Below are 22,259 nucleotides of genomic sequence, written 5' to 3'. Positions count from 1 at the left end.
AATCGTCACTTCATAGTTTAAAAGATAACTGACTTTTTCAGAAATGCTAAGATTTGCCATTTGCATGAGCTAACTTCGATATTTGATTGTCTCGTAAATTTTTAATTAAAATATTTTATTATTATTCAGCACAAACTAACTGAGGCATTCGCGTAATTGATAAAAAATATATCAAATAAACATTGATGAGAAGAGAACCTATAGTTTCATTAACACTGTCGGTAAATTAGGTGTTTGCATTATTTTTAAAAACAAGGAATACTGTAGTTCAAAATCACATTTAATCATTTTGAATTTTCAATCGTATCAATAAATTTTCGCCATGAATCTTAAGCTTTCATTATAAATGTAAGTAACGAAGAAAATTACATTATCTATTATTCGATTTCTATCATATGGTAGCGTGGCCGAGCGGTCTAAGGCGCTGGTTTAAGGCACCAGTCTCTTCGGAGGCGTGGGTTCGAATCCCACCGCTGCCAAATTTTTGCTGAAAGAATCAGTAAAATACAGAAAATATTATGACTTAATGAACAGGTTAATTTTCATCTCTAAATTTTATTTTTCTGTTTACTGAATGAAGTATATTTTTATCTTCGTAAGGGAAAGCTACGCATTAAATGGTGCAACCAATCAGTTTAAAATCGTATTATTTAAAATTTTAGTAGAATTTAAATGTAATTATAATAAAAATCATCTATTTGAATTGATTCGCGCATATTTATTCCATCAATGCAGAATATTTCAAATAGTTAGGTAACCCGGAATTGAAAGTTATTACCTAGTTTAGTCAAAAATGATTGCTATCATTTTGTACGAAAGGCACTGAGTATGAGTCAGCCATTTGACTGGTACGAAGCTCTGTCTGATAACGTCATTGTGATTATATTTTGAAATTCAGTTTAAACGGGTATAAACATTTCCACTTTGTTAGCTTAAAACGGAAAATAAATTCGTTACATCAAAAATGTTGAATGATTAAAAAACATTGTTTGCATAAGTGTGTTATTGTGCATTAATAAAAAACGATGTTACTTATTAAAAAGTAAGAATGTCATTCGTATGCCTATAAACTAGTGTAACATTACGTCAGATCATTGAGACTTAATAATCTATGGTAAGTAGTTCTTTTCATTGATAAAGATTAAGAGTTTTATTAATAATTCAGTCGAAAAATTGGTTTTTACAATTTATTTAATTGTGCAACAAAGTTTTTTTTATAAAATCGGTTGAAATTAATTATAATACATTCATTAAAATGATGTTGAAATTAATTATAATACATAAATGATAACTATATAAGTGATTTTGGTCGTACACAATACGGTGGTGCATTCGATATTTTAATACTGTAAATATTCGGAATATTACTTGTTTACTTCTTGGTCAAGTGGTCGATTAAACTTTTGAAGGCTCGGAGACCTTCTCCGTTGGTCTCATCGTACTTAGGTGCCTCGGCTTCGATTCTTGCTAACCAGCTGACGGTGTTAGGGTATTTGCTCAAATCGAAATCGATGAGCTGCAAACGACAAAAGAAAGAAGAAAATATAATACCTTGAAATTGTAAGTATTAAGTACAATAATTTCAAGATCTTACCGTTAAATTGGAAACTGATGGAGCTAATACGAGATCTGCAACGGTCATGGAATCTCCGGCAACATAAGATTGACCATCTAGAAAACCTTCTAAATATCCAAAAGCTTCGTGTAATTTTTCGAGTTTAGCTGGGTCAGCTGGTGCACCAGCAAAGATTTGTGGGTACTGCAAAATAAATAATTTTTATTAAAATTTTTTTATAAGATATTTACATACATTTATATAAAATCAAATGTAAAAAATACTTACAAAGTATTCTGCGAAAGATTGATAAAGAACTCCCATATCAAAGTACATACGCTGGTTGATGATGGCTCTCTTTTTTGGGTCTTTAGGATAAAGGGAATCGTCCTTGGCGTATTTTTCGATCAAATACGTGCAAATGGCTCGGCTAAAATGATGAATCATTTCGATGAATATTTTGAATATTTATATCACAAAAATAAATAATTTTTTTTTAAATTGTTTAAATTGATAAGAAATAATAACAAATATTACCTTTCACCCAAGTAAAAACCATCGTCGTCCAATGTGGGCACAGTATGTTGGGGATTCATCTGTAAATTAATAAAGCGAATGTAAAGCTATAGAATTTCCTTGAGCTCAGACTAAATTTAATAATTTAAAATATAATTTTGAGTAATTCGGAGTAAGTAACGGCCTATTTTATCGTAGCTAATATCGTATTATGATTATTATCTATTTTACAATTAGCGCGTACCATAGCAAGTATCGATTTGCTATGATTACTGAAAAAATCATTCACTTTTTAGGTTCTATGATAGTAGTTGAAAAAAACGTAATTTTGGTTCATGATATAATTTGAATTATTTACCTTGATAAACTCAGGCTTCAATTGTTCCTTCTTCATGAGGTCCGTATATTTCAGATTGAGTTCGAGGCCAATAGCGGCAGCGACCAAACGAACCGAGCGGCATGGTCCGCTTCCGGGAACGTAGTACAGATCGATCGGCATTTTCAAGTCTGAAAAAGAAAGCATGGATTGTAATGAGTTCATGAAAGATTTCTTCAAGTTTAATTTTTTATATTTTACTACTGGACAATATTCGAGGGCATATTTTCGATCGATTTCAAATGAAAATTTAACATTCTAAGAATTGAAAAAAAGAAAGAAAGAAAGACAGAAAGAAAGAAAGAAAGAAAAAAAGAGTAAGTCGCTTTGTTTGATAAAAAATTGTAACACCTATGAACGCATGAAAACAATTTATTCATGACCGGATATGCATGTTCAATATTTATGAATTTGCTAATACTAATTTCCAGTGGCTTTAAAGCTAACGCATAAGGGATATTAAGTTTTTCCATTATGTATGCAAGTCGTATGTCAACGCCTACATTTCAGGTCGGTGCAGTTTCTACTTCCTATTGCCCACGCAAATCGTGGTTGCTTTTATCCGAAGTGAAATATACATCGAAACATGAAAAACGTATCGAAATATTGTACCAACAATGAACAAAATATTATACTTTTGGTCTAATATGAATACTGAAATTTTAAAGATATGTTGGTAAAAATTAAAGACCTCAAGCGGTAAATTTCGGTAAACAATCGTTCATGAAATCGGGGCACGTACAAGTAACCGATAGAACGTAGCTTTCTTCATTCACTCGATCAATAGCTTTATTGATTTTTCCAACGAACTGTTGTTTTGCAAAAGACTAAATAATGCGCGTATACGTGGGAGTGTCTCGTATGAAACGTGTACTAAGGGTAAAAATATTCTCCGAAAGGATAACGCGGCCTTTCAAATTGTGCACATGCAACGCGACTTTCTGATCGCGATAAGACCCCCGTTTACTTTCACTCAGTGCCGATCGCAGTGTCTGAATTTATCTTTTTTTTTTTACTCGCTCGTATAAATGATTTGCGACCTGCACTAAAAATATATCCATCCGATTTACGGAGCAATTTGAAGTTGAAAATTTTTACGTTTGAATTTCTTATTCACGAAATGGGGTGCCGGTTTACCGTTTCAAGACTCGAGACAAAATGCAGCAGCGCCAACTTGCCGTTTCTTCGCGAGTACATTCGCTCCACTCGCTGTATTCCGGTTTTTCAGTATATTTATGTATGTGGCTCGTACGGAATCGCGATGAACTAGTATAGTACATATATCTGCTATTTGCTTTAAGCTTGTCTTTTATTTACATTACATTAGAAAATTTCTGACCGTGTCAGAAGCTTAGTAGACGAGTCGCGAGATTAATTTTTATTTTATTTGTAAAGATGCTGCGCAACTATTTTAGCTGATTTAGAAATATTACATACTAATCATGATTGCGCGATGAGAATGGAATGCAACGTTCATGTGCGTATTGCACAATCACGTAATGTACGTATGCGACCCTGATACTCATGGCATTACTGAGAAAATAGATAAAATGGAATTGCTATAAGTTTTGTCATAAAACAAAACAAATGTTAAGTGCGACTAGTTTATTTTAATATGTATAATTAGTTCACCATGAAAATAATAATAATTGGGAGTGATGATTCATTGCAAGGAAACTTCTCGAAATACAGAGAAGAGCAAAAGAAGTTGACATAAAAAGATAAAGTAAATTCACTATCGCTTTACTTCGACCGAAAGAGCAGTTTAAGATGTGTAACAGTAATAATATAATAAATGGCGCATACGAGAATAAGGTACTTTTAACCAAGTTGTCGCGAATTGAATGCATCTGACACGTATTATCTTTTCGTGTAGGAATTAATACAATATGACTGATATTAAATGAGCACTCAAATAAATGAGAAAATAAACAAATAAATGAATGTTGTACTCACGATGAATGTAGGTGAATGCAGAAAGTCAAATCAAGTGTACACTTTAGGAAAGTCACAGAGTATATGAACTGTAGTTACGAGTGCCGTCGCGTTTATAAACTCGCCGGCTCTCGCCGGTCGACCGCATCGCGCCTCACTCGCTATCTCTTTCCCACTCACAAACTATTTGCGCGATGCAAGATTGCCGAGGCGTGACTCTCTGCGTGTGCACACACATATAATACACTCATCGTACAAACCCATGAGTAAGCGGCCTTTTACGCACGATCGAGACCTGTACATATACTCGAGATTGGCGTTTTTTGGACTTTGCATTTGGGAAAAAGGTGCGTTCTAGGTACTTTGCGTCATTCAAAGTCACCGGTGCGCCATAGGATTCTTCATTGACGACATGACTCGATGATTGTGAATAATATTGACAATAACGTTACTAAATATTTTCTAAATTTATATTAATTTTTTCTCTCTTTGATTTTTTAAGTTGTTTTTGTTTGTAGGCGATGATTAATTCAAGAGAAAATTAGAGCTAATGCAAAACCATGGACAGTTTTCATTGAATATGCCATTTTCATCACTTGTCGAAAAATGATGCAAAAACAAAAAAAAGTTTTATCTTACTTCATTTGTAAAGTAACAATTGTACAACTCAGCATGATAACACAAAGTAATAAAAATAGCATCATGTTGATTAATAGACGTCGAGATATTATCAATTCATTGATGATTCTTGCTTCTTCGTGAAGTAAAATTTGTTAACTAGGAAAAAATTGACAATCATATTCTCGATCAAAAATTCATTGAGCAAATCATCCCAGTCTGTGATAATCCACAAAAAAAAATGGAAGTTATAAAGTTACAACATACAAATACCAATGATCGATAAATTCATGGAAGCAATAGAATATGAATATGCGTAAAAGAATGCATCGTCGTATGATGCAACATATCCGTAGGTGTGCGAGCCCAGAAGAAAAAACTAACATTTGTCCGAGTGAAAGGGTACTTGTCATGATCGTAAGTTCCTATATACGTGGTCTTTCTAGAGTTAAATTCTTGAAGAGGATATATATTTTCAAGGTGGGACTGTTTACCGGATTGGGTTCAACAGGAAGTTACCATACCGACGAAAGGTTAGTTATCTGTGAACTTCAGTATTTATTGTAATATTCAAGTCATGACTGAAAAATCGTTTTTTATCGATTAAAAAAATCGATTTTTAAAAAATATTAACAACTTCCTAGTAAAAAAGATGAAAAAAATGAAGATTTTATCACATTTCAGATAAAATTTTTTGTAAAAATGGCTTGTAATAATTAGCTTTTTCTTCGTAAATTGAAACTCGACTCTCTGTTTGTTTCAATCTGGAACCTAATTTCACAAAGGCAAATTTAGATCGGCCTTGGAAAATGATTCCTTGGAACTGAAAATTAAATTGTTTCAATTATAATTTACTCATTATAAATCATAACGTAATCAATAATACCTTTTCCAACTGCGATTTTTGTCGTATTTCAGATGCTATTAGGTCGAAAATATACGTAAATGATTCTTCTGGTTTTTCAAGTCTAAAAAATAAAATTCAAGTGAATAATTTTACATCCCTATTGATACATATATTCATCTTGCCCCATTTTTACCTGTACTTGATTTTATCGAAATTTTCATCAATAAAATTCATGCAAAAGTTTAAGCGCTTATCTATAGATGACGGGTACAAACAAACCAACTTGAATACGGTCAAAACTTGTCGCTTAGGAATGATGGAATTATTCGCTATGGACATGCTGAGGAAGCTATTTAAAATATCAAAATTGTTCGTGCAAGCCAAGTATACCAGTGAGTCTTCAGAGAAATTTTGCTTATACTTCTTGAACATATTGTACCAGGTAGCTTCGTTTGCTCCATACAAACCGACGCATTGTGCCCAGTCTTGCAAATCAGTTGCTCCTCTACAAATGAAAATTAAAGTTGTTAACAGTTATAACTTATTAATTTCAATGCATGACTTACAAGTCGAGCTTTTTATTGTTCAAAAGCGCGTCCAATTGTCTTGTTGCATTTTTCCAACATTTTTCATAGCCAAGGTAACAAGCCCAATGATTGCTTATTCGTCTTAACATTAACGTGGAAAAATCATCTCCTGATACATCTTCATATCCTATTTTATCAACCAATGGAATTATCAGTTTCAAGCTAAATTGCTGAAAAAAAATATGGGAAGATATTAAAGGAAACGTTATTATGCAACATAAACATATAAAGATCTTACTTTGAAGCTTTCGTAGGCTTCGGTATTCGATAGGTGATAATTAAGAAAGCTGAGTATAAACTGAGCATTGAACCAAGGCAGGTAGTCTTTTTCTCGTTTCAAGTACGATACAAGTTTGAAAAATATGTCGGTTTTTAAGTGTCTTTTCAAAGTAAACTGTACAGCGTCGTTGAGAATTTGAGCACGGTTTACCGGTGGTATTTTGTGATAATCATCGCTGTTAAGCTGATGCGCGAGAAGTTTCCAATTTTCTTCGTCGTATAATACTCGGTAGTAACCTATGATTCATGTTTATTATCTGATAAAAAATTGTTGAGGGTCATACTTTAGTAAAAACGATATTGAGTTACCTGTTTGTTGAATATTAAAAAGTACCCAATCGCTCGAATCAACTCCTTCGATCGCCAATTCCATTTCAGGTTTCAACCAATCAGTAGGGCACGTTCTGTTGAAATTACTTCTACTTTTAACCGTATAAGTAATGGGTATCCACCATTCATTTTTAACTTTCTTATCTGTTAATTCGAAAAATGTTACGGCTGGCAACTGACTTATGAGCATCAAGCCGGTTTTATAATCTCGAGTGACATTTAAAATAGGATAAAATTCAGCATCCACCCACGTTTTCATTATTTCTGTTATATTTGCATTGGCTACTCTGAGATCTTTAGATTCGGCTATGGCAGTTTGAATGGCTTCCCAAAAGTCTTCTGGCTTTATTGAACTGTACAATCTTCAAGCAAATATTTTATGAAATACAGTAAAATAAATCAAGGTACATTTTCACTTACTTCGTTTTTAAAAGATTGGCAATGCCAGAATGCACGATATTTTCAGATAAGAAGTGCGTCATCATTCTTATTATCGCAGCGGCTGAAAATTAAATGTTAATTTATTACACGATTGTGCAGTATTGAATTGGAGTATACTTACTTTTTGAAGAAACAGAAACCATGCGGGACATTAGGCATCTCATGTCTTTCGTGCTGTCAATCAAATTTATTGTCAAGGGTGGTCCATCTGTTATTTTATTAGGAATGAATGATCTTCGTTGCAGTTCCCATACAACGAAAGCTTCTTTCAAGCGCCAGTCCGGAGCGATCTTTAAATAACTTTTATCGTCAAATTATAACGCTCAGAATTGAAAGTGGTTCAAAAATATTACCTTATCGGCTAAATGATACTTGATGTATTCGATGATGCCCTCGGTCAACCACATGTATTTCCAGGATTCCGGAGTTGTGAGTTGACTGAACCACTGGCCAACTACGTCACGAATGGATTGGAAAATTACGTCTTTTTTCTTCTGGGGTCCAAACCGGTTGTTGAACAATGCATGAGAGCTTCTGCATGTAAGTAAGTGAAATTTACAATAAGTTTTACGAAGGGCTCAAATTAATCGCTTCATACTTGGTTGTTATAAGTCCTAAACTTGCGACAGATGCAGCATCAGCTTTTTCCGGTACGACAAGAGTTGCCAAAGTGTTAAGTGGATAAGTAATTTTCGTTAAATCTTCCATTAAATCAAGTGATTTTCCATACGTTTCTTGGAGTAATTTTACAGATTTCAAATCGGTATCCATACCGAACGTTACAATGGTTTTGTTTTTATGTACTTTCGTGGTATTTTTCACGTTGTAAAGTACAGCAAAATTTAATTGATGAGTCGATATATTTCCAATGGGGTGAAAATGAGTCCATCTTTGCCCTTCTTTGTATTCTTCAAACTGTTCGGATGTTTGAGGAGTGACAGTAGTATAATTTAACGAAGTTTGCATCGTGATGTAAACTTCTGCTTTTGCACTTGGTTCATCTAAGCACGGGAAAATTCGCCGGGCGGAAGTTGGAGCTGCGTTTGTCAAAAGCATCACCCTAAAATAAACCCAAAGAATTTATATACTTTTCTTAATCAGAGTTTATTTAATTATGCTTACCTTTTTACTCCATCGGAGTCTTTGTAGAATTTTCTATAGATTCCCACAGGTTCGCTGTTTATCACACCCATGTAATTCATTTCTAACGAATATCTTCCGGGCTTTAGAAATTCTTCAAATTTGAGAGTAACCGTTTGGCCATTTTTATAGTAGTAAAATCCAGATGGTTTCAAGGTTTCTGAGGTATCAATCAATTCTTCTTCCTCGATATTCTCTTGCGAAGTATTAGTATTATACTCGACATTCACCACGGGCGACAACACTTCCAAACTCTCATTTGAACTCGCTTTAAAAGTCAAATAAACAGCTTCTTCGCAAAATTCTAAATTTTGCGAGTGTAATGAAATATTTTTCGTCGGTTTAGGTATCAATAGATCGATATTAATGTATCCACTAAAATTTCCATCGCTTATACATGGATCCAAATAAACTTGATACCGCAATGGCTTCGTATTCAGCAAAAATCGTCGGGCATCCTCTTCAATAACGTCTCGCACTTCTCCGCACTCATTTTTATCCGTTAATGTTTGTACAAATAAACTTAACAGCACCACACCAAATACGTAGCTCTTCAAATGCATCATCTTGCACGGGCCACTGACAAACGTCATTTGACATATCACCAGCGATTGTAAGGTAGCTAACAGTGCTTTTATTGAATTGACCATGAACAAGGAATGAATAATGACGAGACCCAGTTTGAATAATTGATTTGTGAAACATTCAATTTGAAATTGGTGTATTTGATATAATTGCATCTTAAAATTTTGAGTCTATGAAAACCCGTTCACATTGACTTTTATAGTTGGTCAAATTAAAGATAGTTAGTTTTGTTTTTATAAAATTTCCAAAATATTGCTGAATTTGTAAAAAATGAAAAATTTAATGCGGATCGTATAATGGTAGATGCGAATAAAATTATGTATCGAATGATAATTTACGCGAAAATAAAAATAAAAAGTAAAAATCTTAGGTTGAAATTGAAAAATTCCAACCTTTGATCAAGGATTGCTTAATCAAAATTAAATGCCAACGCTTGAAGAATGTAGGTCAAGTTCGAATGAATAGCGAAACGAATAGAGATTGAAATTGGTCCACCGTACGGCACCTTTATGACGTCAAAATTACTATGTTTAAGAAATTTCAGCCATTTGAAATACAATCAAGTTTGACATTCGCATTACATTCGAAACTTACTATAAATAACATGGTGAAAATTAAAATGTTTCCAATTCAATTATGTGGACGATGTAATCAAATATTAATGTGGATGTAAATGTTTCAATTTATTTATTTACTACTTATAAATAATTGAACAGTCAATTTTTAAAATTTCAGTAGACACTGCAAACAGCGGCTACTACATAGTGAATCAATTTAAAATTTCATAATTTTATTATAGTCGTAAGCTATATGATACAAATAGACGTATATCTATCGTATCTTTATCAATTCAGTAAACGATTTACATTGATAACAATTATAGATATAATATTTACAATCGAAAATGATTTTAAAGCAGGAGTATCATTAGTCAAGGATTTAACCCATTTATCAATTGTACCATCGTGCTTTTTGAACCATTCAAGGTTATTAGCAGCTTTCTGCATGCCCTCTTTTATCATGCTCAACGGTATTTCTAGATGCTCGATCTTTTTTAGCTGAAAAATTAAAAATTATTTTTTAGTTATTAGTTAGGAATAATCAAGGTTTGTTGATTATATTGAAAATGTCACATTTTTATATTGTTCCTCTGTTGTAATTTTTGTTCCTATTACTTCAATAAGTTGTGATACGCGTTCAACGTCTTTTCTGCAAAATCAAAAATAAAAAATATTTTAATATCATTCTTAATTTTGTTTAAAAATATAAAGGTACATACGTGTTGATGATTATTGGAATAAGTCGATCATTTAAGTAATCCAACGTTGCATCGACTCCGATGGCACTGTTTTCAAGAATTCGATGCAAGATCATCGCAGTATCTTTGATAAGTGAATTTTCTTTCAAAGTGTAATTAAAATAGTAATCTAAAATAGTTCGATTACTCGAACAACTAAGTAGGGTTTCCAGCGAACTTTGCACTTCTCTATCCGTCGTTTTGTTGTATTTATCTAACACCAGCTTCCACGTATCCATTGAAGCGATTCGCATACCATGGCACAGAGCAAATGGTGCGAAATTTGGAGATACATGATTACCGTTCAACCAATCAAGTAACATTGCATGTGACTCATTTAAACATTTGGCATGACCAGAAGTACAGGCCCAGTTGAAAGCAGTAACATGATTAAGATTCTTCAAAAGATCTTCGTCAGATTCTTCATTATACTCGTCTGGATTGATTAATATTTTGGTAGCATTTATCGTGTATTCCTAAAAAAATTTTTGATATTTTTTTAATATGGCATTCATGTTTCATATTTTTTTTATAGATCATAACTTTTAAAATAAATCTATATTAAATTCTTTACAGTTGTAAATTTGATTTTTAATTTAATTCAATAAAAATAAATTTTACGTACCCTGAAGAAAGAGTCATATTTTGTATTGACCAATTTTTGTCTAAGCCACGATAATACTCTAAATCCTGGGTGCCATGCAATGTAATCTGTTTCATTTTTCAAATGCACTGTCATATTTAATAATATTTCTAAATCTAATGCATCATTTTGCACAAATGACAAAGCATCATTTAATAATTGAGCTCTGTTCAAAACGTGAATTTTTTCACGAGTTTCATTAGAGTTTAGATACTTAATAATGAGTTTCCAGTTCTTTTCGTCATAATTAACTCGGTAGTATCCTACAAATTAGAAAACGGATTATTATTTAACTATTATTGAATTAAAAATATTTAAGCAGTTTAAAAAAATAAAATTAGGATGAAAATAAGTTGAATGCTACGAACCTGTTTGTTGTTTATTCAAAATAATCCAATCTTCTGGGCCAAGATCGACTGTGAGGTTCTTTGATTTTTCATCTAACCAAGTCTCCGGTTTTGTGTAACTGAAGTTCAAAGTTTTTGCTGTTGCGTAATTTATCGGCACATGCCAAGTATAATTAAGATCTTTTTGACTCCCATTATAAGTCAAATATCGTTCTTGTTCAATTAAAACATTGTCAGTTTTGTTTTGAGCATCGTAATTTCTTGTAACTTTGATAACAGGATAACCCGGTTGATCTACCCAGGAATTCATTATTTTTGTGAGATTAAGACTGGCTTCTTTTGGAATTTGAGTCGATATAGCCTCGAACAACTCATCTGAATCTGCTTCAGCAAGGCCTCTAAAGTTTAATAAAAAATTCATTGTAATTTAGATAAATAAAGCAAAAATTGTTCATTGCTTCAAAATATGCATGTAACATACTTGGTACTTAGATACTCTTGGAGACCTTTTTGGAAAACATCTTCACCGAGAAAATGTTGCATCATTCGAATAACACTCCCACCTAAGAAAATAGCGTCATCAAACTTATTATAATGTATATTTATATTGGCTTAATCATTATCTAATCTTTAGGATTTTTTACGCTTATGTTGTTCAACAAACTTATTCATATTTAAATCCCTAAGCCGCAATAATCCTTTAGTCTTTGCTAGAATTTCCGTAAGGTATTCACTCTGATCATTATCGATTTGTGTACGACGGTGATAAAATGTTAAGATACCCTCTTTTATCGAGAAAAAAAATGAATGGCAAAAAAAATTTTTTTACATATATTTACCTTTTTGATATGCAATACCATCGAACGTCATCATGATGTCATCGGGCTTTTCTATTTCATTGTTCATTGGATGAGAATATGCGGAACTGTCCATAAGAAAAGCGTAAGCTTGAGTTGATTTGATTACCTGTTGATCGACTGATCGCCATTCTGGTAAAACCTAAAAGTTTTCTTTTGTTAATATTTATGATTAAAGATTAAAACTTGTTCAAGGTTAAAAACAATAATACCTTTTGAGTAATAAAACTTTGGAAAAAGCTGGCAAAACCTTCATTAAGCCAGGTGTACTTCCACCATTTAGGACTTACTAAGTTGCCAAACCATTGATGAGCGAATTCATGAGCAATTGTTTCGACAATATTTTGTTTTCCAGCCAACGTAGTAGAAGATTTGTTGTAAAGTAACGATGGTTCCCTGTTTTCGAGAAAAATAAAATAAATTACAATAATTATTTTAAAATAAAATAATACTCAAAATATGCGCAAGAAAATCAAGCATAAGATGTATTGCAGTCTAACTTCGGCAATCTCCGGGACGATAAAAAGTTTCTGATTTGTTGGTCGATAATACTCTGATTATTTAATTCATTCAATCGATATATTTTTAAAAGTAATACGATCATTGAATGCATATAGAATTGCCGATTTGTACAAAAAATATAAAATATATTTTATTTTCATTCAATAATTTTTCTATAATTTAATTCCTAAATCTATAATTTTTTCTTCGAGAAAAAAACCTTCATTGAAACATACAAATAAAAGCTGTGAAAGTTCTAATAGTAAATATTAATTTACCTGTACGTTACTAAACCCCAATTTTCCATTGCTCCAGCAGCGAAATCTGGTATGGCGATCTGATCCATTTTTGGAATGTACGTGCTGAATGGAATATTTGTGAATTCATCTAATTTTTTCAATAATTTTTCTCCCATATTTAAGGCCAGTTCTCCATTTTTATATGCGTTTGGTCTTGCATACACCTTAAAAGAATTTTTGGATAATGCTTTGAAGTCTGACACTACAAACGCTACCAGATAAGTCGACATTTTCGGAGTTTCATCAAATGTTGTTTTACTTCGACCGTTACCGATATCTTTCTTCTTTCCTTCCATATTAGAAATTGCATTGTATGTTGAATTGTGAGTAATAGAGATTTTAAAAGGAGTTTTGAACATTGGCTCGTCGAAGCAAGGAAAAGCTCGTCGAGCACCAGTAGGCTCAAAATGAGTAGTGGCTAAATATCTAAAATAAATAAATCTCTTATTAGCAAAATTTTTTTATTTTATCGTAAAAAATTATGACTTACATTTTTTTGCCTTCGTCGTTCAGGTAAGAGCTTCTGTAAAACCCTCGAAGTTCACTGCTCAGTTCACCGGTATAAGATATTTCCAAATTGTAAATTTTTTTTGAGAGGAATTTTTCTCCTTCGGTTGTCTTGACAATTAGAAAATCTCTCTCTGAATCGATAGCAATATCAACATCATTTTCTAATGATCTAATGGTAACGTTTTTAGGCGAGATTTTTAAATTTTTTGCGTGAAGAGTTATATTTTCTGTGTCATAATTAGCTTGAATTTTTATTTTTACTTTGCCCTTAAAAGTAAAACGGTCCACACTATTTTCCTCCAAATCAGGTTCTAACTCTAATTCATAACTCAATGGTATTGCTGAATTGGGTAGTCTGTAAGTAATCTTTTCAGCAGCTCTAAGAACGCTTTTCGGTTTTTCCAACGTATACCTGTTCCATAGATCATATGGGTCAAGGATGTCGAGATTGAAATTTTGCGCAGAAATGCACAAAGCAAAACTTGCGAGAATCAGTACTTTAAACATTTTTTAATTTTCGTTACTTAATACAACTAAAAAAAATCAGCTCATCAGATGATGAACCGTTAAGAGGTGACTCTTGTACAATCTACCAAACCCTTGTTGGCAGCCGTCACTCTCGAACGAAATACAACGACTGGTATAAAGTTTAAGTAGGAAATCAGTGGACTTATTCTGAACAATTGTCTTGATGATAGATAAGAAACGTAAGTCTAATCTTATCGCTAAATTATTGCAGTGCTGTACTTACATTATCAGCAGATGACCACGACATAGTCTAAAGTTTAATGATCAATCAATTATTTTTAAGATGTTTTTTCTGCTTACTAAGTATATATCTTGAGGGTCTGTTTGTAGATTGGTGGACAAAATCTCCAAACCAAAACCTCCAATCCAAAAGATCCAGACCGCAAGATCCAACGGCAAAAATAAGTCCAAAATCTAAAATATCCAAAAAGTCCAAAAATCCAAAAATTGTAGGCCCAAAAAATAAAATATCCCCAAGAAAAATAAAACAAAGATATGTATAAAAAAGTAATCTTTTATTAAAGGTGTAGGTAGTGGCCAAGGTCCTTGATATATTTAAGCTGCAAATCGTCCTCCACGCATTCATCATAACGCATCACGATGTTCATTATTCGATCCTTGACTGTGACGAAGTGACCATCGGGCTTTTTGCGAACAGCTTGGCCCAACTGAATTTGACGCAACAGTGTTTCGGTGTCGCCTTGTTCATGTTGCAGCTCCGTGAGGAAAGTATAAAGGCTCGGGTGTTTCTTGCCCACAATCACCTGGAACCGATTGTGCCAACCTTCTGACGCGTTATTTGTTCTTGCTGTAAAATCAAGCACTGCCTGATAATGATTCCATAGTACTGGTGCGTAACGGACTGCCACTGCCTTCGCTCTGCCTCTAGCTTTCTTCCCACGGACATACGTTCTCTATAATGATTTGATTTAAAAAAATTAAGTAAAAGAGATAACAAGTTAAGAATATACGACTTACCTCGAAATATGGTACAACTTTGATCCTAAAGACTTCAGGGGGTTGGGCAAATTAATTTTGGATATTTATTTTGTTGGACATCAGATAATTGGATCTTTTGTACCTTTGGACTTTTTTTTGAATTTTGGGTTTTGGATATTTTGGCATTGGAACTTTTGTTTTGGAGATTTTGTCTCCCTACCCTGTTTGTATACTAATTCAAAGTTTTCAAATTTTTTAGCTCGGTAGGATGCTATTTTATCTCTCGTTGGAAACCTTACACGCCCTGTAGTTTATGCATAGTGCTGCATTCTGGTGGGTGACTTTCTAGGCAAATACACTGGAAATACGATTCGTAAAAAATATATTTTCAGTGATACAAAAACCATTGATTCATTTCTTTTTTTTTTATAAAAGAAGTACTTAATAGTTGTGAAGGCGATACTCAGACTATTTTCAAACGGAAAAAAAACGTCAATAAAGCACAATTATTCCTTTCGGAAAGTCAAATTCATAAAATATTATGAAAAAATTTAAGACAAATTTTCGCTGGACACTTGCCAGCTTTGTTAAAACTAATTACATGGTAAACATTTTTCCAATTACAAGTCAATAACTAAGAGATCGAATGATTACGTAAACAAACAAATACCCAAAATTTATGTCTAGTGTTTAATCAAAACAAATTTTCAGGTTTAAGAAAGTAGGAATGTGACCAGCGAATTATCGACCAATAAAAGAAAAAAAATTATATTAACTTTCCACAGAAAAAAGAAACAATTGTGTATTGATTACAATTTTTCCCTATTTGGAAGTATCGTTTGAGTATCACCTTCATCGCTGTCAAGTACTTAATTTATAAAAATGGAATTATAATTCGTCACCTTTTTTCCTTATAAGAGAAAGTTAATGGGTTTTTTTGGGTATCATTGATTCTTTTTTTTACTTGGCCCCTGGGTTTTTTTGCGCGAATTTATTAATTTTTCTGTAAAAAATTTTGTAGAATTGATAAACAATGCCAAAATGGAATTAAAAAAAAATAGGATAAAGGATAAAAACTGAATTTTTCGCAAATTTTTTTAAACAAAAATTATAATTGATACGATTTTAACGAAATAATGAATCATTCTTTCCAATTGAAATATTCAAAAATTTGATTAGAGCATCTTTCGATCCATAAGATATTGTTTCTCATTGCTTGCACGATCTTTTCGTTGGCATCAGCAGTGTTGTTTAAATCATTAGAATGCTTTAGGATGAAAGATTTTATCTGCAACAAAGCCAATAAAATACGTCATTTTTGACACACTCAATAAATTCGTCTCTTCGATTATTTCTACATCGTAAACAACCCAATTGAATAATGAGCTCTGTAATTACCTTCTTCTCGTGCTCGAACGAAGTTGCCTGTTCTCCGATCGTCGATAAAATACTTTGCAAAAAATCCGCGCCGTGGCTGCAAAATAAAAAGGAAAAGAAAAATCGTACGAAACGACATTATTGCATTGAAAACCAATCGCATTCATCTGTAGCATCATACGAAAATAGCATTACATTTTCAGAATTGAATCTAAATTAATATCTAGATATTGCAAAGTCGTATCAATATTACGACTATTTCCAGCTATGACGGCTTGTACGATTGTAATGCGATACTGCTTCGGCACATCGAACTTGCGATCGATAGCGTACGTGAGATACCTGCAAAAATTCAAAATTCATGTATGGTAAAAAGACGCTACACGATTTCTACGCGTTGCGCAATACATATAATTCTGCGCACTTGTTTATCAAGAGAGGCTCGTCGGTGCTAGCCAAGGCGCTCATCATTTGCTCTTGGTCGGAGTGAAGCTCAGCCTCAGAGAACTGCTGCCACAGATTCATCCAGCTCTCGTAGTTTCCGTGTTTCACTCCGACGGCGTACACGATTTCTTTTAAATACGCGGGTAGTCTGGAAAAAAAGGTATAAATTTTGCGCAAGATTCAAATTTTATGTAAATGTTGGCAGAACTTGACATACATTTTCAGGTCTTTAGCTATCCACTGATCGAATATTGATTTTGTCCTCGTAACGCAGTCTTCGAGATTGAGCGCGCAAGCGGTGGAAAGAATCAAATTTCGTAGAATTTTGTCGCGATACGAATCGGAGGGATTTTCATCGAAGGTCAGCTTTTCGTAGATGGGTTTTATCAGCTCTTTGGCGTAATTCTAGAAAGAGAAAAGGGAAATATTTACTCGGGCCACTTGACATTTTTACTCGCGTCGAGATATAGTCCGCGTGTACCTCGAAACTGAGCTTCACGTGCGGCCTATCCACGAGCACCCTCGAGATCAAATTTATGGCCCTGCTCGCCGACAGCCACGGCTCGTACTCGTCTTCGCGCGTCAAATACTTGATTAATTCCAACGGCAAGTAATAATCTTGAAAATCTGCTCGCGCGAGATTGAAGGCGTCGTCGACGAGAGCAGCCCTCGTCGGCCCGGTGAGTCTCTTGAAGTCGTGCGAATCGAGAAGGCTCATCAGCAGTTCCCAGTTCTCCGGGTCGTAATCGACTCGATAGTGGCCGACCTGGTGCGGATTGAGTATGAACCAGCCGTTCTCGGACGCGCCCTCGGGCAGGTCGATCTCTTTGCTGCTCGACGGCTCGAACCAGTAGAGATCTTGGACGATGCCGTAGCCGTCTTCGCCCGCGGCGCAGACGATTTTAATTGGTATCCACCATTGTCTCGGCCTCGTGCTACTTTCGTTGCCGCGATCGAGCTTGAAAATTTCCTGATTCAATAGCAGCCGGCCGGACTCGATGCGAGACACTTGAACCACAGGGTAGTTGGACTGATTAGCCCAAGAATCAATTATTTCGCCGAAAGGAACGGGATATTTGAAAGACTCGTTGTTTGCTATGAGTGTATCTTCGAGGCTCTTGTAAAAATCCGGAGGGGTAACGGCTTCGTACTGACTAGATCATACGAGAATGTCAATATTTACCCGTAGCTGAAATTCATGCATAGATATATGTGGAAAAAAAGTTACTTGTCCTGAAGATAAGCCCGAATTGCGTCTCGAAACATCTCATCCCCCATCAAATCCGAAATCATGCGGATGATCGATGAACCTGCAAGTAGCCCGTTCGCGATTGAAAAACATCATTTTCCGTTCGTTCATAATGGTCTACAAAAAAAAACAAAAAAAAAAAGGAACCGATGGCTTTGCTTGCCTTTTCTGTACGTAACAAAGTCCAAAGCGGCTTTGGCTTTAGCAGCGGTGCCGAGCGTCGGTCCGTTCATACGGCGCTCGTGATCCGCCGAGTCCAGCAGCAGACTGTCTTGCAGCACTTCCGTGGCAAACATGTCCATCATCCTCCAGTCCTCGTGAACCTGGCCGATGGCCAAGTAAGCGAAGTAGGTCGCGAAGGCTTCCTTGAGCCAGGCGACGTTCCAGTAGAACGGCGTGACCAGGTTGCCGAACCAGGTGTGGGCCAGCTCGTGGCCCATCGTGGTCAGCTTGCCGTGGATGCGCCGCAGCGAGGTGGCCTCGTACGAGATCAGCGCCACGGACTCGCGCATAGTCACGAGGGCCCAGTTCTCCATCGCCTGAAAGTTAAAGTCCGGCACGGCGAAAATATCGAACTTATCAATCGGATTGCTCAGGTCCGTGTAGTTCTCGAGAGCCGAATAAATCGCTGGCATCTCGACGAGACATAATGGCACTCGTTCGCTGCCGCCGCCGACGCTCGATGCCAGCAGCAGATCCCTCGAACGCGTCCACAGGGAGAAACGACCATCCACGCTGGAATTTATTCGTTGGAAAGAGTGAATCGACCAGCCTAAAAGATAAGTCGACATTCTCGGCGTTTCCGCAAACTTTGTTACGTGGTAGCTCGGATCGTCGCTGAAATTGTACGTATCGATCAAAAAAAGGATAAAAAAAAAAAATAGAAAGTCATTGATTGTTCGTGAGATTTGTTGCGTCATTTTTTAGATTCGATCGACGTAAACAATTTTTATGTCTTACTGTTTTGAAAATCACGGGTAATCGATATAAAGAAAATAATAATAAAAATATTGTCTATATTTTTATCTTCGATCTCCGTAGTCTCTCATGTATTTCGTGATTAGTTGTTTACGTCGGAGCGTCCGATAAGCGATAAATATTATTGTCTCGCATCAGTATCACAATCAAAATCTGCGTCTCTTATTTCCACTTGTGTTCAAAATGATTTTACGTACCCAAAAATTTCGTTCGACTCTTCGGGACTGTTGGACGTAGCCGTTTCGTTGTCGTAGTGCCCCAAACGCAACTGGAACGTAGCTTTGAATCCGGGCTCGTCGAAGCACGGAAAAGCTCTTCTCGCGAACGTCGGTGAAAACTGCGTGACACCGAGCCATCTTTTGCGATACACAGTACGATGAAAAATGAGAAAGATAGCTCATAGAGAGAAACAATTTTTACCTCGTCTCGTTGCCGATTTTGTAAGAGCTCCGGTAAAAGCCAAACAGATCGTCCAGTACGCTTCCTTCGAAGCGCAAGCTAAGCTCGTAACTGCCAGGTAGTAAACTTGCCTCGAGTTCGATGGTGAAAAATTGCGCTTCTTCGTCGTAGGACTGTCCCTTTATCCGAACGTCAGCAGCATCCTCCTCGTCGGAATCGATACGACGAAGAGTGACATTCTCTTGGTCGATCTTTAATTTCTCGGCGTGAAGAACGACTCGGTCGGTTGTCTCGATCACACTCAAAGTAATAACGACTTGGCCTTTGAAAGTAAAATTGCCGTTCGTCACGTTGGAGAGTATCAACAAATCGTAGGATTCCGGCCAGACGTTTTTGGGCAATCTGTGCAGGGTCGAATTGTCCTGGGCGTCGCTCGGCGCGCAAACGTAGCACCACAACAGGAGCGTCAAGCCGCAGACATTGATCATGGACTTGTTCATGGCTCACTTTGAATATTTATTCGCGATGCAGTGCGAGAAACGACGCGCGCGACGGTAAAAGTCGACCGGTCGAGCGTGACAATATCGAGAAAACTGATCGGCCGATCGCGATTAAACACGCATCTCGGCTTTCTAGCCGTGCAGTCGACTCGAATTCAATTGCAATTACCGGCTTTTATACTCGTAAAAAACATATCGATCATCGTGCGCGCGACTATCGATTCTCACTGGCAAAACGTAAAAGTGTTAACGATATATTCGCGTTAAGGTATATCGAACGATCAACGCACACAACAAACACACACTCGACGTTCTTTACGTAGCTGCACGATTCGATCGACAAAGAAACAAAATTCGTATTCGAATAAGTTCGTTGGGGTATACACGCAGGCGCCTGCTGCACCCGAATACGTATGCGTCGTTAAATAAAGCTATTTTCATACTGAATGAAAACGCGCGCAAAAATTCGGCATATCCGTACGCGCGATGGATTCGGTGCGCGCGTAGATGACCTTAAACTTGCCAAACAGGATAGTCCAGGGATGCGAGGTACATTATAAATTCGACGAGTTTATGTGTACATGATGAAAAACGCAGGCTCGAGAGATACTCTGCTCTCCTCGAGTGAGAGAGAGAGCCGGCTCTGAGGTCACGTTTAATTTTATTTTCAAGCCTGCGCCACAAGAATGCTCTTGATGCGACTACTGCTCTTGGTGCAGCAGAGAAAGAGAGAGAGAGAGAGAGATAATCATGCACACGCGGTTGCTCGTTTATCGCGTCGATTTATCTTTGGCAGATTGATCGATCCTTTTTCTTGCCTCTGCTGCGACGACGACGACGCTTCGCATGCAGCGTCGAGACTCGCTTGTACATTAAGTGTACGATGATAAGGTTCGATTAGTCTCATAACAGGAATGTATGTTCGGAGGCGCTTCTGGAGCGGCCAAGCGGCAGAGGCTTGTTAGGATTTGCATGTAATTGAAATAGACGACACGTTCGTGATAGCGAGCCTCCAGTGTGTGTATACGCACGCACCAGCTATACGTATAGCCTGGCTGCTGTATACGTACGTGAAACTCGTCGTCGGCAAACGAGCTCGCTCTCGAGTCCTCGCAATACATGTCACGCAGGCACGAAACGAGCTGCCGAGGCGTCAACGCGCGCGCACACCACCGAAAACACATACCCTGCTGCTGCTGCACATTGTGTCGAGCTCTAGACGAGGAATTTTTCGCCCAAGTTCGACGTTGCGGAAGATGTATACACGCGGATCGTTGACGTTACGTCGACTTGGCGCGGCTTCGCTCCGAAGGGGCGCGCGGCTAATTTGAGCCCGCAGCTGTGGCCGAAGAAAAACTCGCAACTCGATTATCTGCGGGGAAAAGACAAAAAGTGGATTTGGCCGTTCTTGAGAGAAAGCCTCGCGCGTATGTGTGTGCATGTATGTGCGCGCACGGCTATACGTCTCTATATACGTATGCACTTCGGCAGTGTATCACATTGAATACCCAGAGGCTACGCTCGTTCCAGAGACCTCGATATATTGCAAAGCCGTCGAATGACGACACGATGTTTCGCACAACAAGTACACACGCGCTTCGTCGTCGTGTACACAGACTTGCTCCAACTCTATATAAATACGTGCACGTAGCGGAGTAGCAGACTTTTACTCGGGTATCTCTGTCTGCGTCTCAACTCCGAGTGTTTGTCCGCCTCTGTCTGTGTGCGCGTGTGTTCAGTCTCGTGTTCTGTATGTGCGACTGCAGCGAGATCTTCTCTTTTTTGCTCGAACGCACAAAGAAACAGCTTTTTCCAAACGATATTGACTATTTCGAAATGCGTCAAAAGCGCGCGATCGGTAAAAGGTAAATTCATCGATCGTATAAGCTAAAAAACTCCTCGCTTCGGACGAGGGGGCGTGTAGGAAAAAAATTTCAACAATTGTTCCGAGCGTATATAGATCGAGCCACGCACGGCACGCGCGCGCCCGCCATACCTCCGTGTACCGTGTGTATGTGTGCACTCGTAGAAGAGCAATCAAGTAATTGCACGCCTCTGTGTGTGCGTACGTACACGTTTGCATGTATAGCTGGAGATAACGAATCGACGCTACAGGACGAGTTCTCTTTTCTTTTTTCTTTTTTTTTTTGCACATAGACACTGTAGACGCGAAAGTGGATGA

The 22,259-nt window shown here is 36.5% G+C and overlaps 4 protein-coding genes and 1 non-coding gene across 5 annotated transcripts in view; 2 read left to right on the top strand and 3 right to left on the bottom strand.

The window, feature by feature from the left end:
- Positions 1–397: 397 nt before the first annotated feature.
- Trnal-aag lies at positions 398–479 on the top strand. The gene has a single exon. It is a non-coding gene; the product is annotated as a tRNA-Leu (tRNA).
- Positions 480–811: 332 nt separating this feature from the next.
- Positions 812–22,259, top strand: part of LOC106651255 (mucin-19) — a 67,263-nt gene continuing 45,815 nt past the window's right edge. The window contains exon 1 of the mRNA XM_023459070.1: positions 812–1,114. The gene's annotated coding sequence lies outside the window, so the exon portion shown is untranslated. The remainder of the gene's footprint in view (positions 1,115–22,259) is intronic.
- Positions 1,234–4,509, bottom strand: LOC106651546 (glutathione S-transferase 1-like). Its single transcript, XM_014370078.2, has 6 exons — positions 4,404–4,509; positions 2,430–2,578; positions 2,093–2,151; positions 1,844–1,985; positions 1,595–1,759; positions 1,234–1,516 (listed from the first exon to the last, which is right to left on the bottom strand). The coding sequence occupies exons 2-6, from the start codon at positions 2,568–2,570 to the stop codon at positions 1,373–1,375; spliced, it is 651 nt and encodes a 216-aa protein (XP_014225564.1). The 5' UTR covers positions 2,571–2,578; positions 4,404–4,509; the 3' UTR covers positions 1,234–1,372.
- LOC106651253 lies at positions 5,674–14,511 on the bottom strand. The gene is made up of 22 exons (XM_023459085.1): positions 13,644–14,511; positions 13,133–13,579; positions 12,566–12,749; positions 12,336–12,495; positions 11,978–12,059; positions 11,518–11,894; positions 11,132–11,412; positions 10,489–10,982; positions 10,343–10,418; positions 10,076–10,267; positions 9,641–9,714; positions 8,607–9,203; positions 8,083–8,544; positions 7,838–8,018; positions 7,606–7,774; positions 7,464–7,545; positions 7,023–7,405; positions 6,673–6,950; positions 6,414–6,604; positions 6,041–6,352; positions 5,887–5,968; positions 5,674–5,823 (listed from the first exon to the last, which is right to left on the bottom strand). The coding sequence occupies exons 1-22, from the start codon at positions 14,168–14,170 to the stop codon at positions 5,674–5,676; spliced, it is 5,781 nt and encodes a 1,926-aa protein (XP_023314853.1). The 5' UTR covers positions 14,171–14,511.
- On the bottom strand, positions 16,272–20,137 carry LOC106651254 (aminopeptidase N-like). The gene is made up of 10 exons (XM_014369694.2): positions 19,599–20,137; positions 19,376–19,534; positions 18,364–19,037; positions 18,180–18,261; positions 17,433–18,105; positions 17,169–17,356; positions 16,932–17,099; positions 16,703–16,849; positions 16,529–16,604; positions 16,272–16,418 (listed from the first exon to the last, which is right to left on the bottom strand). Exons 1-10 carry the CDS (start codon positions 20,075–20,077, stop codon positions 16,272–16,274), a joined length of 2,793 nt encoding a protein of 930 aa, XP_014225180.1. The 5' UTR covers positions 20,078–20,137.

Source organism: Trichogramma pretiosum, unplaced genomic scaffold (assembly GCF_000599845.2).
Source record: "Trichogramma pretiosum strain Unisexual culture from Peru unplaced genomic scaffold, Tpre_2.0 scaffold54, whole genome shotgun sequence".
NCBI lineage: Eukaryota > Metazoa > Arthropoda > Insecta > Hymenoptera > Trichogrammatidae > Trichogramma > Trichogramma pretiosum.
This window is presented reverse-complemented; position numbering and strand designations above follow the sequence as displayed.